Below are 17,055 nucleotides of genomic sequence, written 5' to 3'. Positions count from 1 at the left end.
ATGCTCCCCCCCCCCCCCCCCCCCCACAGTTTTGATAAACAAAAAATTTTCAAGGCCCAAGTCACTTGCTTTGGCAGCCCTGGGATAAATAACACATAGGTATCGATGTTTAGAGCAGGTATCGGTACCGATACCGATATCTATAGGTATCTAAGTATCAAGTACCTAATATCGATACCTGCCCATCACTATTTCCTCACTTAGCTTTGATTTTTATTGTCAACAAGGTTTTCGCGTAGATGTAACAATTTAACTGCCATTAAACCCATAACATACTTAGATACAGAACCGTAAACCACTGTGTCGGATTTTGAAGACACCCTGTTGTGTGTTTTGTGGTTCTTTCCTGTTATTATCTTATGTTTATCTCTTGTCAGTGATCTGAAGAGATTCCAAGATGCAGGAGATCGTGGCCCCAGTGGACTGTATCAAATTTGATATTGAAATAGCGTTAGAGCTACAAAAAGGAGCCCAGTTGTTGCCGTTTCCTGGCATGGACAGTATGTATCTTTTAAGTAGAAATATATAAATCGCAGTGGCTATTTTTATGGTGAGCGGTAAAGATAGCCTCCCAGTGAGTCCCAGGCTATTTTTATGCGAAGTGGCTAGCCGTACTGAGAGTCTAGCCGTACTTAGATCTAGGTTTGGCCCAATCGACTCAAGCCTGTTAAGTACACAGGTCTCATTAGATCTAGATCTAGTAATTATTCAGGTTTAAATACATGCAAGTCAGTAAGGCACCTTTTGGTTTTGTCTGAAATACAAATACTTTAGGCATTGCAAACTAAAATTTTCATTTACAATTCAGCCATCAATATATTAAGTACGGCTAGACTGTCAGGCTAGCCGTACTTAATATAGATGGCTAAATTGTAAATGAAATTTTTAGTTTGCAATGCCTAAAGTATTTGTATTTCAGACGAAACAAAAAGGTGCCTTACTGACTTGCATGTATTTGAACCTGAATAATTACTAGATTCTAGATCTAATGAGACCTGTGTACTTAGGCTTGAGTCGATAGGGCCAAACCTAGATCTAAGTACGGCTAGCCACTTCGTTTGTTGATCTTTTAATGTCTTGATGTCTTTTATTTGTAAGGCATGTACCTATTACATTGACAAGAGCCTCGATGTCTTCCACATATATGCGTTCTTTCTAGTTCATATTAAGGTTTGATTAAATTGTATTAACTGAAATTATATTTTACAAGCTGGTAAAAAAAAGCCACGTGTATAGATCTAGAGTCTAGAATCTAGATCTAGATCTAGTACAGGTATCTTTAAAATAATAATGGAAGTTGAAGATCGAAAAAAGTACTAATATTAAATTGGTGTGGGTGGGGGTTGGAATCAAGTGAGAAAAGTGGTATTATATTGGGTTTTGTGTTTTAAAAAAGTCCCCAAAAGTGTGTATTTGAACAGCCCCATAGGTTTTCCATTTCCTCCTCTTCACCATCATTCTATTCTCTTCTTCATCTTCCATCTCCCTTCCTCCACCACCACCTCTTCCTTCTTCTCCCCACCATCATCATTCACCCTCTCTTTATCATCACCACCACCATCACCTCCTCGTCACTATCATTACCATCATCACTGCCACTGCCAGCATCATCTTCTCATTCACTGACATCACTACATGTACCACACCCACAAGAAGAACGGCCATTTTGGAGTTAACACTTTTCGCCTTGGGAATGCCTTTAAAATGTTCCTCCTACCTTTGCACTGAGCAGATTTTTGATAGAGGTGTAAAAATGTTTTTGTTTTTTTGTTCACAATGATTGATTTATTAATTATTGTGATGCAATATCAGGGTACAGGAACATCTTTTTTTAATATTCAAATATCAAAATTTTGCTCAGTACGATTGACCATAGCATTTGTATCTACCATTCCACCAATTTTCCTGCAATTTTGTAAGAGAGTAAGAAGCCTTCGGTTTTTAAAAATTATTGTTTGTTTTGCATGTTGGTGCTGTTTCCATTCCATGGCAACTTTCATATTTTCGGACTTATCAAAATGTACTTTCTTCATTATAAATTTCTTATGCTCGTATAATTTTTTTTCCTATATGAATCGGAAAAAGAATCACCCTTGGGGTGAGCTGTTCCCCGTAAAATGGACAGTAATAATATGAGCGCATCAGAAAACAAAACACAAAAACTTAAAAAATGCGATCTATTTTATTATTTGAAAGAATCCCACAACAACAAGGTCCAAGTAAAGAACATAAAAACATTGAATTGTTTAAGTCCAGAATAAAGACTATAATTATGATAATACAAATAATAGAGGACATTTAATTATAATGCTTTACTCTCGGTTTTAACCAGCACAAAGTATGTTACATTAGTTTAGTCATTTAGTAAAAGGTAGTATAAAATAACAAATAAGGTAGTAGCCTACTAGGAGGCCTACAAGCCAAGACGGAATTTATAAGACTGAAAAAGGTGTTCTACGTCATCAGTTTGTGACCACCGTAAAAATAGCCCTGGAGGCCATCTTTATGGCTCGCCGTAAAAATAGCGCGGGAGGCTATCTTTACGGCTCGACGTAAAAATAACCACTGCGTATATAAATACACTGACAAAATTTAATGTTTAGCTGATCTTGTTACCAAGGGGACTGTCTGTGTTGTACGCCCCCTCCCCAGTGTTTGGCGCTAGAATCTAGGCGGCTGTACGTGCCCCTAGTGCTTGGCGCTAGGGGACCATACGCGCTCATTGGTCTGTATTTGGTGACCGAACGCCTCCCCCCCCGCACACCTTAAGTGTTTGGCGATAGGGGACAGTGTGTGCCCGCACTTATTTCGCTAACTTAGGCTGAGGCTAAGGCTTGGGACTTGGGGGTAAATTTTTACTTTCACTCCCACGCGCAGATTGTTTCGGGGTCAAACTGCAGTATTATTTGCTGAAGAGCACACACAAAGGCACAAAAATTGTCGCAAATCAAGTACTTTCAAGAAAATTTCAAACCTAACTAAAATATTAATTAAACCCCCCCCCAGATATTTTTGCTCCTGTGTACAGCAAAGAAAAATTTTCCTCTGGGAATAGCCTAAGTAAATTATCTTTCTTATAAAATCTTAACACATCTGCCGCCCAAAAATGATTTATTGGCAGTTTTACACAGATGGGCTTACATGAATATGGATTGTACGAGCCTTGTATAAGGTTGGAAAAGCCTTTTTTGTCACTTCCTCTTTACCCGCAAACCCTCGCACAAAATGAATCCCCATTTTTTTGTCTCAGTTTATCATTACTTGAAACATGCACATGTGTGTTGTTTATTTATGTTGTTTTGTGATGTTGTTTTTGGCATCATGTTAGTAACTCCAACTTTTCTTAATCTATCTCTCAATGAAATTCCCCCTAAAAAATTATATCAATAGAAATGTGGTTCAATGTACTGGATGGAGAAATTCATGGGGAAATATTCATAAAAATAAAAAAGTTATGGGAGGTAGACTGGGGTCACCCTGTCAAACATGGGGTTGTAGCCAGTGACTTACTCTAACAAATTTGATCAAATTTTAAAGAACTACCATTTTCTTAAAAATTGACTGGGAGGTTAAAGAATGGTACCAAAATGCTCAGTGGAGGCCTTTCAAGTGGAACAGATAAATTTGGCTTACAGCTACTTTGAAAATTTAGTTTCTGGTACTCATATATGTTTTGGGAGGATTTTGAGGAAAACTTTTTTGGGTAAAAAAGTGGTTGGCACATCTGGATAAAATACTCTTAAAATATTAGCGGTGTGAGTACTAATAAAATAAAGAAAGGAGGACGAGTGAAAAAGAAAGGTTAATTATAAAATTTCATCTTCTATATTTTAAACAATTATTTTCTTTCACAGAATCTGGAGCAGCCATATGCACCTACTTTTTGACAGCAAACTGCAACAGGGGCTCAGCTTGTCCCTTCCGACACATCAAGGGAGACAGATCTGTCGTGTGCAAACACTGGCTCAGAGGCCTGTGCAAGAAAGGAGATGACTGTGAATTTTTACACGAGTTTGATATGTCAAAGATGCCCGAGTGTTTTTTCTTCTCAAAGTTTGGTAGGTTCCCGCCAAACTGGTGGTTCATAGTCAGGCTTATTTTGTGTCGTTGTTGTAAGTTCCTTTTCTGGGTTCTGCCCCCTTTTCCTTAATTTAATGCTGTTCCTGGCTTATAATTAATTGCTTGTGCATGATGCATGCTAAGTTTCTGTCATTCTAGTGTGCCAGTCGTGTTGATGAGGAAATTGAACAAGGCCAGTGAAAAAAATGCACTTTGCGGTCTTGTATTTTGATGCAGTTGGTGTTTTCTTATTGGGAGAAAGGGGGATGGGGGTTGTAGCTGATTTAAAGTAGTGTATGATACTTTTTCTATGTACTGTCAGGCATAGACAACTCAAAAATGGACAATTCAAAGTTACAGACAGCTCGTACACTTTACCATCCTTAACTGATATCTTCTTTAATATTTTGGTATTGGTTAACCCAAATTATAGATGTGTCAAAAACATTACTCAATCCTGGACATGTTTCAGTTACCCATGCCTGACTGTATGGTTAGATTAAAGATTGCTTTTCATTTTTTAAATATATATTTGTTTTTATTGGAGAATTTTATGTTTATAGAAATAATTGTGCATGTTTGATAATGGATGCTATAAATTTGAAAAGAAAAAGCTTTGTTATAAAGGTACATTCACATTCTTGTAAATTGTGTTCTGCTGTATTGACAAACATAATTGCTTTGTAATGTTTTTCATCTTTTTTTATTCCACCGTTTTTTGTGTTCTAAAAGGGAAAAACAAATATTCTTAATCAACAGGTCAGTGTAACAACAAAGAATGTCCCTTTCTTCACATTGATCCTGAAAATAAAGTTAGAGACTGCCCGTGGTACGACAGAGGGTTCTGCCGACATGGTAAGTACTTTATTTTTTTAAAACATTTTCGCTGACGGTGAACGGGTCGCCAGGTTTCCCTGACTTTTTTTACTCTGACGTTGTTTAAAATGGGTAATTGCCTTTGTTTGCTCACAGTTTTGATTTGATGTTTAGAATATAATAATTTATTTTTGTTAAAAATCTTTCAGAAAGTAGGGTCTTTATTTTTATCTATTTATTAATGTATTTTTGCTTGGATGATCTCTGTCTTTTTGAGCTAGAAGTAAAACATTATATCACTATCTTCCTTAGACCTTGTTTAGTTGAAATTGAATGTGATAGTAGGCTACTGTATGTGAAAACAGATTAGAATTGACAGAATGAGCTCTATATAGTCTAGTGTCTGAGGTTTAACTTTACCATTCTGTTTATCCCAATATCAATAAATTTCCAATTTTACAGGTCCTAATTGCAAAAATCGACATGTCCGGCGTATCATGTGCCAGTGCTTCCTGAATGGATTCTGCTTAGACGGCCCCAACTGCAAATATGTCCAGTGAGAATATTTCCTTATTATTTTGGCCAGATTTAATTAGTATTTCTTTTTAAAGTATGAGTATGAGAATATTTTGCAGTGCGCTGTTGTCATACTGTGGGAAAAATTGCTTTTATTATTTTCCTAGTAACGTTTCACTTTTAGCTAAGAGGTGGCTAAATTTATTTGTTGTAGTAATGGAACAGAAAGCTTGTTTGCCAATTTGGGGGAGGTTTGAATGTGGTTAGAGTTTAAATCTTTCTCGTCTTTCCTTGAATGTTTCCACTCAGCCGGGAATCGTGTGCTAAGAGGACCCTAGTGCCTTACTATTATAAAAACTTGTTTTGTGGTTAATTGGGTTTCATATTTTCACTTGCGTGCTCAGAGTAGGACAGATGGCTTTTCTACAGTTGGAAGCAAAGTCGTTTTCAGGAACTTTTCAGTCGCAGTTTAATTAATGTTGATTTTGTCTAGTTCAGTTCTAAATGATATGTCCCAGAGTGTCAGGTTATCGGAAACTTTTGTGTAGTGTTATTTATGCAACTCAAAGTATAAAGCTGTTTTTTTTTTAGTTAGAGTTTTACACCACTTGTTACACAATAAAGTCATATAAGCATATAAGTGCTGAAGATTAGAAGTGTTGCAAGAGAGTAACAAACACAGAAAAGAAGTAGGAGAGATCAGGAAGGATGATAGATATGTTCGATAGGAAAGAAGGAGCGAACCACACCGGAGCACACGCCAACCACCCGCTAAGACATAAGAGCATGCACCTAATTTAGTTTTCCCTTCTCGCATGTTATGAAAATATGTTACGATTAACCATATCCGTACGTCATGTTGTACTATTGTATCTATACGACGTGGGGAACTCTGTGCTACCACTTTCCAAAGAGGAAATTACTTGTTAATCCGTTTCGTACGCTTTGCATAGCAGTCTGTCAAAATGATTTTTGGAAAAATACTGAAAGTTTCGAAGAGATCTTTGTACTAGAAGTATTCTAAAATGTGAAGAATACAACACTGGAAGTACAAAATGACCCCAAGGCGTATGGATAGGGTTAATACAGTCAACTCCGCTTGTGTTAAAGTCTCTTGGGTTGGTCTTCGGTTAAGTGGATTTTTTTTTTTTCGGGTCCCAGCACCTCTTCTATTTTACAGTTCCCAACGGTTATATTGGACTGTGGATAAGTTGGTATATTCTTCACTCCCCCGACGGCATCAACTCATCCATAGTCGACTGTATTGGTGAGAATTGCAACTGGAGAAAAAGAACTACAATAACCACAACTTTATTTTTATTTTCAAAAATAGTTTTACTTATACATATATGTGTTTTTTCTATTATTTCTCTTCCCAGTCCTTCCTTCAAAATCCCAGAGCCTGATCCAGTATTTGCTCAAAAGAAACAGAACATTCTTTGCCATGTGTGTATGCAGCCGGGACATAAAGCTATACAGTGTCATGCTAATAAACAGGGAGGCGTAAGTATTCCTGCAACATAAGTGATATTCAACAACCAAACACATATACGGTCGCTTTTAAGGACAAGCGGGCTAACCCTGATTTCCGGGGTTTCTACATTACCCTACCTATAGGAGAAGTTTGGTTTCCTTGGTGTGTGTATTTGTTTGGTTATCGAGAAAACTCTCCTTGTCTTTTAAAGAAACTGAACAAAGGGCAAAAACTTTAGCTTCAATTTTCTCAGAAAAGCATTTTTTGAGATAGCCCCCTTGTGCTTAAAAGCGACCCTAAGTAGATCAAGTTACTTGAAAACTTAACATGACTTTTCTTGATGAGCAAAATTTAAATTCTATGTCTGTCCTAGAAGTTCACTATCTTCTTCTTCTTCCTCTTCTCAATCACCACATACTTGAAGTCCAGTATCTGAGTATCTATCATAAAGGCCTCACGGCTGTTCAGTTCCACTATCCTTGCGGAGCACTTAGTTTAACCCGTCCGCTGACCTCCCGGGGTCATAAATCCCACCTGACAGTCGGGCCGCGCATCTCTTCCTGGGCGATAGTGCTGTTAGCCGATTTTGGTTAGAAAGTCTGTAATTTTCACTTGATTTAGACCGCTGTAAATGTCCTCTCTTATCTATCTCTATGGGAGTGTGAGGTATCAAATGAAAGCTCAGATTCTCCCAAATAACACGCATCCTTTAGTTTGGTTCTAGTTCTAATCGTGTACACACACTGCCTCTGTACTTAAGCCTACCTTGTGGAGCACATATTTCTCGGATTCCTCCAAAATCAGGATTTTTTTCCCATTCGTGAACTTCAGATTGTAACCAGTTTTTTATCTGCTGTATTAAGAGTTAGTAAGGAGGTTATTTGTGAAAAAATTGTTTTGGTTGGTTGAAAAACTTAAGCAGGACGGCGAGTTTTGTTACTTTACCCCGTAATATTTTCCTGGCCGCCGCGCTGCCCGTGCTGTATTCAGCTGAGGTCCCGCTTTCACTTTCTGTGATTCTGTGACGACACGTGTTACGAGAGTCTGCTCTCAGAGTGAAAATGGAATACACGCGGGAACTACACCTTGAGTGTTAAAAAAAATTATGTAGAATGTGCGGGGCCAAAAGTCAAAAGGTTAAGAAGGCAGACTAGAGCAAATATTTTTGAGTAAACTTTAAGAATGACCTACTCGTTCTCTATCATGTGAACGTGGACTGGAATAGTGCTGACACACATCCCGTACAATGTGCAACAAATGTGTAGGCCAACAGCGCATATACACCTTAAAATTTTGAGAAGCAACCCTAGCTGCTGCACAAAAAAATATTGAAGAAAGTTCACACATCTGGACACCTTTCGATGAAAATTTAAAAAATGATGCTTGCCCTGTGTGTTCCCTTTGCACACTTCAAAATAAAGGTTGTATTAGAAAAGTACATCAAACACCGTCTTGCTCAAAAGACTCACCAGCGCCTCCATCTGTTGAAACGCCGACCCATTGGCTTAACTTCCCTTTCCGTACCAAAGCGGGATCTTTGAGAGCACCAGTGGTAGCTTTTACTTCTTTACTCTCTACTTAGGTTTTTTTTTTAGTCTACCGGTTTTGCTTTTCCCAAGTTTTTTACATTTGTATTTGTGCCTCTCTGTTCATCAAACTCAGACTTATATTTCGTTTTAATTATTCAAATAAGAGGTGGGACCCTACACTTTAACGTCCATACCAGATATGTTTGAGTCAAACAAGAGCTAATAATAGTAATAATAATAATAAATGACATTTATATAGCCTTCAACCCTGATTAAAGTACACAGGCTCTGAGCACTTTACAATACAATGCAACAGTAATTTAAAACCTTGTGTTTCGACCGACCAAAAGAAAATCTCTCCAAATATTCATCTTATTTAATTTAAAAACAGAAATGACAGCTACTTTCAACCCTAGTAAAAACAAAATTTTTCCTCCAGTGCTGGACGGAAAATGTTGTGAAAGACAATAACTGAATAACCTACAATACAAATAGATATGATATGTCAGTTTGTGGATGTTCTTCTCCCCCGTTCAGGCCCTGTCCGACGCCTCAGGGGCTCAGCAGATGTCAGGACATGGCTCCTACGGGCACAACGCACAGCACCAGCAGTTCAACCAGCACCAACCTCGGGAGAGGAGGCCCATGGATCAGATCACCTGCTACAAGGTATGTTCCAGACATCTCTTGGTTTTCTCTGAGCAATTTTATTTTTTTTATTGCTAAATTTAATTCTCATGACACGAAGTTGATAAAGATATTTTTATGGGCTGAGAGCCAGAAGTCCATTTTGGCCAAAATGCCTAAAATAGCGAAATGGAGGCATTCAAGTGATATTGCATCATGTCTGTAAATATCTAATTCCAAACTAGTCTTCCCTGTTGCTTTGCAACAATTACAGTTCCTAATGTGTCCATGTCCAAGGTTGCCTATTTCACCCTGTCCTAAAAATTCATTTTTCTTGAAACAAGGACTATAGACAGAGTCACATCCTGTCCTCAGCCAATGATATATATATATATATATATATATATATATATATATATATATATATATATATATTATGCTATAAGAGCAGAATATTTTGGCCTTGGACTATGTTGAAACCTATTTGTATTTTACAGTGGTAAAATTATACTGGCTTCTAGCTTACTGTTCAGGTTTTTATGTCCTTTTAAGTAATTTGTTTAGCAGTCATGCGTTTTCTTTTCATATAGATAAAAAAAAACATTGTAGAAAATTCTGGATTAGCTGAATGGTCATTTTGACTTCCGTCTGTGCTTTGGTTCTTGTTATTAATTATATTATACCTTCATGTTTTTTATAACTAAAGATTGGCTCAACCCCCCGCGGCAGTGCCACTGACTGTAGTGTCTTTAGGTCATTCCCAAAGGGGGGACCTTTCTCGTTCAAGCATAGTAGTTTTAGTAGAATTGTAAATGGGCTGACTCATGTCACGCTCATAACTGAAAAAAAGATTGCCTCAGAAATGGTAATGTTTGCCTTTGTTTGGTCTGGTTCTGATCCCTGTTGGTTTAGGAAACTGAAGTCTGTTATAGATTTTTTTACTGTCTGCAAATATGACAAGAAAAGACTAATAAAAATACTTATTCAGTTTCCTGTGTCTTCCTTTCGAATTAATCTGATAAAGCGACCTTTTAAAATATATGATTATTTAGTTTCTTGGAGCAGCTCAAAATGCCATTTATGTGGAGATTTAGATGAAACGTCATTGCCGTCTCTTGACAACTTTTTACATCGGCTTGGCTATACTGAAGGCCTCATATTGTCTTTGTTACAAAGGCTGGTGGTGTATTCTCTAATCAACTGGATAAATGGTGACTGCAGGAATAAGAAAATTGGCTTTGAAAAAGCAGCGTCTGAAGTCTACTTACGTTTGCTTTACAAAGTATATCTTGACATTCACAATTATATGATGGAATAGTTGTCACATCAAAAAAAGAGAAAAATACTTTTCTTGATATTGTAGATGAAATTCTTGCTACTTTGCGAATAGTATATTTAACGGAGTGCATGTACAAAATCTGATCACATGTTACTATAATTATAATGTATAATAATTTTAATCAACCTCTTTTTTTTTCTCCATTTTATTTTCAGTGTGGAGAGAAAGGCCATTATGCCAACAAGTGTCCCAAAGGTCATCTTGCTTTTTTGTCGGCAGCAAATTATGCAAATCAACAAAATGCCGGACATTGATATGGATTCTGTTTCATATATGAAATTATTTTTTTTTAGATAAATCACATTTAAATTAATGCTTTCCTCAATTACAGACTCAATGGCTGATGATGCTTCTTATAATAAGATGAATTTTATAGTTTGTGATACTGTTTGTTTTCCATGAAAACTATTTTTGATGCATGGTTCACCTGACTCTAGATATTTGGGATGAGATCCTGTGAAGAATTAATATTTGAGCTGTTCATTGGAACAAAGCTTCAGGCTGTTCTTCAAGGAGCAACAATGTTGGGACTGAATTGTTAATGTTATTGCTTCTGTTTCATGTGTCAAAATAAAGCTTGGTTCTTCAAACATTAATGTTTTTTAAATCTTTGTTTTTTCACTTTGAGAGATTATGGGTTGTGTGTGTCATTGTTGTAATGAACAAACACTGTCATTGAAATGAGAAGAGGGTGCCACATTATATAAAATTTCATGTACCGGTACATTTGTCTCAGATTTCCAGAAGACAGCTTTTTGCTTTTCTTGACTTTCATACCTCCTTTAGAGAGGCAGAACTTGAACCATGGGTCCGACACCCTTCTATGGCTCCTGGATTATTTACTTCTTGAATCCACCGAGTCATTGCAACAGATGGAAAGAAATGAAGTTTTGAATGAGGTCATTTTAGGCATATATGCCCGAGAAAACCCCCACCAAACAAACAAAAACAACTATTACAAATCAAAGAGTTTTTATTTCACAATACACATGCATTCATCAATGTTAATAAACTGTGCCAAACATCTGCCAACTGGTGCACAGTCTAGGCCACACACAAACCGTACAGAAGAATAACCTTAAAGATAATGTGCGTTAACAACAATATTTAGGTTAGAAAGCCTTCTACCAAGTCTGATTCAACTGATGTCCATTCACTATCACTAGCTTAGAACAAAAAGTGTCTGGTTTTCAGTCATCAAGATAAAAAATTTGAAAAGATTTTAAGAAACATCTTTTCATACTATGCATTTTCACGTGAGAAAACATTAAAATGTAGGAACAAAAGCTAATGATTAATTATGCCAGACCCATTTAAACAGATTTGAACATGAAAGCACAATACGTTTCCCCCCACCCCTCAAGAAAACCCTAACCTCTACTGAGAAAGGCAAAAAAAACTAGGGGAAGGTACTGAGCTTCCAGTCCACACAGCTATAGCAGTACAGAAGGTAGCCTGCTCTATGAGTTTAAGTTAAAGACATTGTTGGGCACCAAAAGCACATGCATCTAAAGGCAAATAGTTACTATAGTATAGTAGTGCTACTGTTAACAGTGGGCTTTAAAATAGAAACATTATAACTCTTGTACAAGTATACATAAATACATGTACAAATGAAAGCAGTAGGCCTACTTTTAGGTTTTTCCAAGAGGCATTCAACTGAATGCTTATTTCATCCAAATATGGTGCTTATGTAACATGGTATTCAATAGTTCTTGTTCAGAGAGCTATGCTCTTCATTAGTCCCTACCAGTGACATGACCATATCATACAGAGATGGATAGACTTGCTCCTACTTGACGAAAAATGAAATAATTTAACAACTGACAACTCCAAGGCGGTACACTACGGTTTATGCTTTTTTCAAACACTGTTACTGCTAATCTCTGAATGAAACATTACACGTGGAGCGTCAAAAAGAACCCCCAAATTTGGATGAATGGTTCTAGAATGCCCATTTAAGGCCTCAAACCAGGTATATCCCATTGTTATCCAGTATGTCAGCCTAGCTACTGCTATGAGGCACCCAGTTCAATCACATAAAATGTAATCACTAGCCAAAACTTTTTTAAATTATTTTTTTTTTATGTAGGTGCTTTTGCGCCCCATCAATACAATTTAGATAATTTATGAGGCGGGCTTCAGATCCTCTCTGTCAGAGCAAACCCAAGCTGATAGGGATACAACATCCCAGCAGAAAAAGATACTCGATAAAAATTCCTCCGCACTTCAGAATTGAATTCGGGTCTCCTGTGTGTAACAGCTAAGCACCTAACAGCTACACCACAGAATCTGGTATAAACTATTGCAGCCAAGGCTGGAATTACTATTATATATGGATATACACTTGGCAGATGGGCTGCCCTTCAATAAGCAAAGATTGTGTGCACTGTCTTGGTCCTCAATAAAAGGCTTGTTATATTTCCCAATTTGCAAGCAAGTAGTACATCTTGACCCAAAAATGAATCAGAACTTTTACTTTCATACTGACCCATAATTATTTGGGTCATACTTGTTCTTGAGGGCAAAAAACTTTCCCATCGGTCCATATGATTTTTCATAAAGACGGGCAATACCTTTGGGGACTGAATATTAAATTATTTATAGAATTAAAACCATGCAAAATTCAAGCTGAGGCCATTCAACTCAGATGGTGATGACATGGACATCCAGCATATTACATCCATTTGACTGGTCACCAATAAGGAAGATTCATTTCACCACTGTTACTGAGCGTAATCTTTCTCAGCGTTCAGCCTGTCTCAATTAACTTCTTTCAAGCTTTACTTTCCCTTTGACTTTTAAAAAATCCTGTAAGAAAACAAAAATAGGTAATTAACACTGCTCTCACATTAAAACGATTACAAGATCATAACAAAAATTAACTAATTTAATAAAGTATTTCTTTTGGTTCCAGCATAAAACAAATTTTAAAAAATACAACATGACTTAGATCTACAGGAAAATCAACACAGCAGCTTAAACAAACACTTACTTAAAAATGAAACAAGTTGATCGCCTTGGGGAAAACACATACTTTTCACTTTAAATAAAAATCAAATCACTTTTCATTGACAACACAAAACTTGGTGTTAGAAGAAGTTTGACCCTCTGTATTCAACAGAAAAAAAAGAAAAAGCTTAAACTAACTCATCCACACTGGTGAAGAAAGACTCTGAGAAACATGAAAATACCACATACGGTACTGCATAGCAAGCTTGGTTTACAATATAATTGAAGAAGTGAGCAGCAAGCACGTATGAGTAAAGGGAAGGAAGAAAAGCATCCACCAGAGCAAAGGAAGAGACAGAGTAGTGCAAAGGGAAGAATGAAAAAAAATTTTTTTTTAAAATCAAAGTTGTATGTGAGAAAGGGTGGGGAAAAACAAGATTAAGAACCATCGTATAATTGACAGTTTATGTCAAAAGACTTTTCCCATTCTCCTGGAAAGAATGATAAATTCATTTGAATATTTCACATGCCCATATCCATGTATGTATATAATACATGTACAAAACATAGATCACTCTCTCTTCTTATGAGGCGGGCTGCTCAAGCCTTGCCGGTAAGGCCCAGACCAGGCCTAGAGAGACACAACTTCCCAACAGACAGGTGGAGATACTCAGTGCAATATCAAAATATCTTCTGTAGAAGGAAACGGAACTTGAATCATTTGCGGGAAAGACAAAGAGCCTAACCATTTTGAAAAGATGCTGATTTCTGGAGAGCCTTTAAATTTAAAGATATATCCAGAGAGAATTGACGTCATCCCACGGGAGATATGATTAATTAACAAAATGCAAAACCTTCTTTCATGACCCGACACCTCTCTTTGAACTTCAGTTAAATTTTTTTTATAGCACTTGCGACACAAACAGGTCATGTAAGTGCCGAAGATAAGAATAGTAAATAGAGAGTAAACTGCACAGGACTTAAGGAAAGAAGGATGAGAGATAAGGACAGTCAGTGTTTGATATCATACTTTAGGGAAGAAGGAGCAAACCACACCAAAGCTCCCACCAACCACCCATAACACCTCTACATCGCGTGTGGTACCGTAGCAATAAGTCAGTATTAACACATAATAATAAATATGTATGCACATCCTGCCTGGACTTGGTATCACGAGCCTTGAACTCGAATACCATGGTCAAGGAGCTGTAACGTAAATGCCAAACTCACCCGCCACTGAGGAATGAAGAGAATGAAGTAGTCAGATAATAATCAACACCCACATCAAGCTCAGAAAAGAGTAAATGAAGGCCTTTAGCTGATTTCAAACATTCAGGGTAACAGAGTGCATCTAAGACACCTGCTCCGGCAGATAAGACCAATTATCCACAGAATATGCCGGCAGTACATTGTAAGCTGCACAGCACAACATCATACTACATGGTACAGCAAGGAGCTGAGTACGATTAAAGTCAGTCTGATTGTTCAGTATGAGTGAGAAAGTTGACTGTATATGTGCAATCTGACTGAAAGGAATCAGAGAATAACTATCGACATTTGGCTCCTCATTCAAGTCATTTACTACCACCATTATTGCATTGTCATTTGACTGTCAAGAAAGGTACACTGCTCAGGGTTTCATGTACAGAGATAAATCAGAGCAAAATATACATAGAAGTAACCTAAAACTATCAAAAGCATTGCTTGGTTACAAACTTTATACTTTCCCAACTTGGGATTTAGCAAAATATCAACTATCAGTATGGATACATCTCGTTTCGTCTTTCACGGATATGCTCATGGTTAGATACTTTTGCAATATCACAGCCTTGAAGAGGGCAAGGTTTACAAATCGTTGGCCAGCTGTTCAGCAGATGTACCAAGCCCCAAATTTTTAAATTAAAATAATTAGTTTCTCAACACTTTGCGGTCACTTGGTGCAATAATGCGACAGTGAAAATTATACGTTCCGGTCACCTGACGCAGTTCAAGAAGTCCGTTGCAGTCACTCTCCTGGCTGGGTGACCAGACAGGGTATTTTGTACTGCCAGCTGTGTGACTGCAAAGTGTTAACAAGTGGTATGGGCTGTGTGTGCTCAAGAAATATTTAGTCAAAATACACATTATAAATGTATGACAAAGCACGAAAAGATACACAATGTAGGGTACAATTATAGAAAGAATGAAAAACTTTTTTCTCTCATGAAAAATTTTGTGTTCTGGGCTTAGAATGTTTGGTCACTTTTAAGAGCAAGGGGGCTATCCCGAAAAATGCTGTTTTGAGAAAATCGAAGGTAAAGTTTTTGCCCCTTGTTCAGTTTCTTTAAAAGACAAGGAGAGTTTTCTCTATAACTATAACCAAATAAATACACACACCACTGACACCAAACCTCTCCTATAGGTAGGGCAATGTCCACTTTTGGTGAAGGTCAAGATTTCTGGAAACCCCTGAAATCTGGGCTAGCCCGCTTGTCCTTTAAAGCAACCATTTGAACCACTTGCCAACAGTACGTATCTTATACGTATTATTGATTATTGTCAGCCACTTCATAAGTAAAAGTGAAAGGCTCCCAACTCATTAACACTCGCACACTCCCAGCTCCCAGAGACTACAAAGGTCTTTTTGAGTAATAAGCATTTCACAGTCGAATCCACTTAAAAAGCCACTTGTCCAAGACAAACACCTGTGCAAATGATCAATTCCCTTTTCCCTTGTGTTTTTTCCTATATTAACACTGTCCAAGACATCCATCTGTCTAAGACAACCACTTCTCTCCTCAACAAAGGGCGACAGTCTTCAACAATATCAGTTGAAATCTGTCTATGACAGGTTTCCTTTTAGAACAAAAAAAATAAATCAAATTCTAAAATTCTTTTCAAACTTCATTTTAAAAGTGCCATTTACCGTTGAGCTATGGCAAAATGTGAACACACATCTCCTCACTTGTTAATTAGAAATAAACTTTGAAAGAAAACTCTGGACCCTGTAGAAAGTGAAAGCATTGTGCAAATTTCACACCCTGACTTGGAATTGAAGAAAAAGCAAACAGTTACACTGACATCTACAAAGTGTTTTAAAAAAAGCAGGACATGGCACAAGAAAAAAAAAGCATTACAAAAGTGATGTTGGTTACAAAAAGAAGCTCGCTCATTCTGAGGACTCCCTTAAAACCCAACTCTGTCTAAATAATCATACATGGGACCTTGCTGTCCTCTGAGAGACTTGCATTTCATCCACATACATAGCTAATACTTCAAAGCAAAACATGGACGTCTGGTACTTATTGTTGATGATTATTTTAGGGGACTGAGGAGAGACTACTAGGACGGCTGTTTTCAAAGATTTAAAAGATATTTTTAAAAATTGTGTTAAAACAAAAGATCATAAGGTTAGCTTAGTGTGCAAAATCAACTGAGCACGCTCCTAAAGCTGTTTAAAAGTGTGACTTCTCATTTCAATGTTAACCCCCTTTTCTATTTCCCGTCTCATTTGTTTAAAATCATCATGTATTTAAAAGACAACTGTAACACACATTATCAACATGTCATGAATATTAACAAATCAGAACTTCTCAATCTGAAAAACAGTTCTGTTGTCCCAAACATCTTGCTTTTATCTCAACATAATTATATACTAAAATGCACATCGCAGGGATTTATTGCTCCTTTAAACCAAAAATACATCAAAAGTGATGTATTGCTGCACCTTTCACATTATAGTTCTTCAAAAGGTGAAAAACAAA

General features: G+C 37.0%; 1 protein-coding gene across 1 annotated transcript; it reads left to right on the top strand.

Moving 5' to 3' along the window:
* Positions 1-175: 175 nt before the first annotated feature.
* LOC101853366 (cleavage and polyadenylation specificity factor subunit 4) lies at positions 176-10,956 on the top strand. Its single transcript, XM_005090959.3, has 7 exons — positions 176-500; positions 3,855-4,058; positions 4,819-4,914; positions 5,338-5,431; positions 6,771-6,894; positions 8,932-9,063; positions 10,516-10,956. Exons 1-7 carry the CDS (start codon positions 398-400, stop codon positions 10,612-10,614), a joined length of 852 nt encoding a protein of 283 aa, XP_005091016.1. The 5' UTR covers positions 176-397; the 3' UTR covers positions 10,615-10,956.
* Positions 10,957-17,055: the final 6,099 nt, after the last annotated feature.

Source organism: Aplysia californica, unplaced genomic scaffold, assembly GCF_000002075.1.
Source record: "Aplysia californica isolate F4 #8 unplaced genomic scaffold, AplCal3.0 scaffold00024, whole genome shotgun sequence".
Classification (NCBI taxonomy): domain Eukaryota; kingdom Metazoa; phylum Mollusca; class Gastropoda; order Aplysiida; family Aplysiidae; genus Aplysia; species Aplysia californica.
Note: the sequence above shows the minus strand (reverse complement) of the source record. Positions and strands in the feature narration are given on the sequence as shown.

Excerpts from the sequence above, each read along its gene's own strand:
- LOC101853366 (XM_005090959.3), top strand. The coding sequence starts at position 398 with ATGCAGGAGATCGTGGCCCCAGTGGACTGTATCAAATTTGATATTGAA. Across the intron at positions 501-3,854 it reads GCCGTTTCCTGGCATGGACA|AATCTGGAGCAGCCATATGC; the intron begins GTATGTATCTTT and ends TTTCTTTCACAG. Across the intron at positions 9,064-10,515 it reads ATCAGATCACCTGCTACAAG|TGTGGAGAGAAAGGCCATTA; the intron begins GTATGTTCCAGA and ends TTTTATTTTCAG.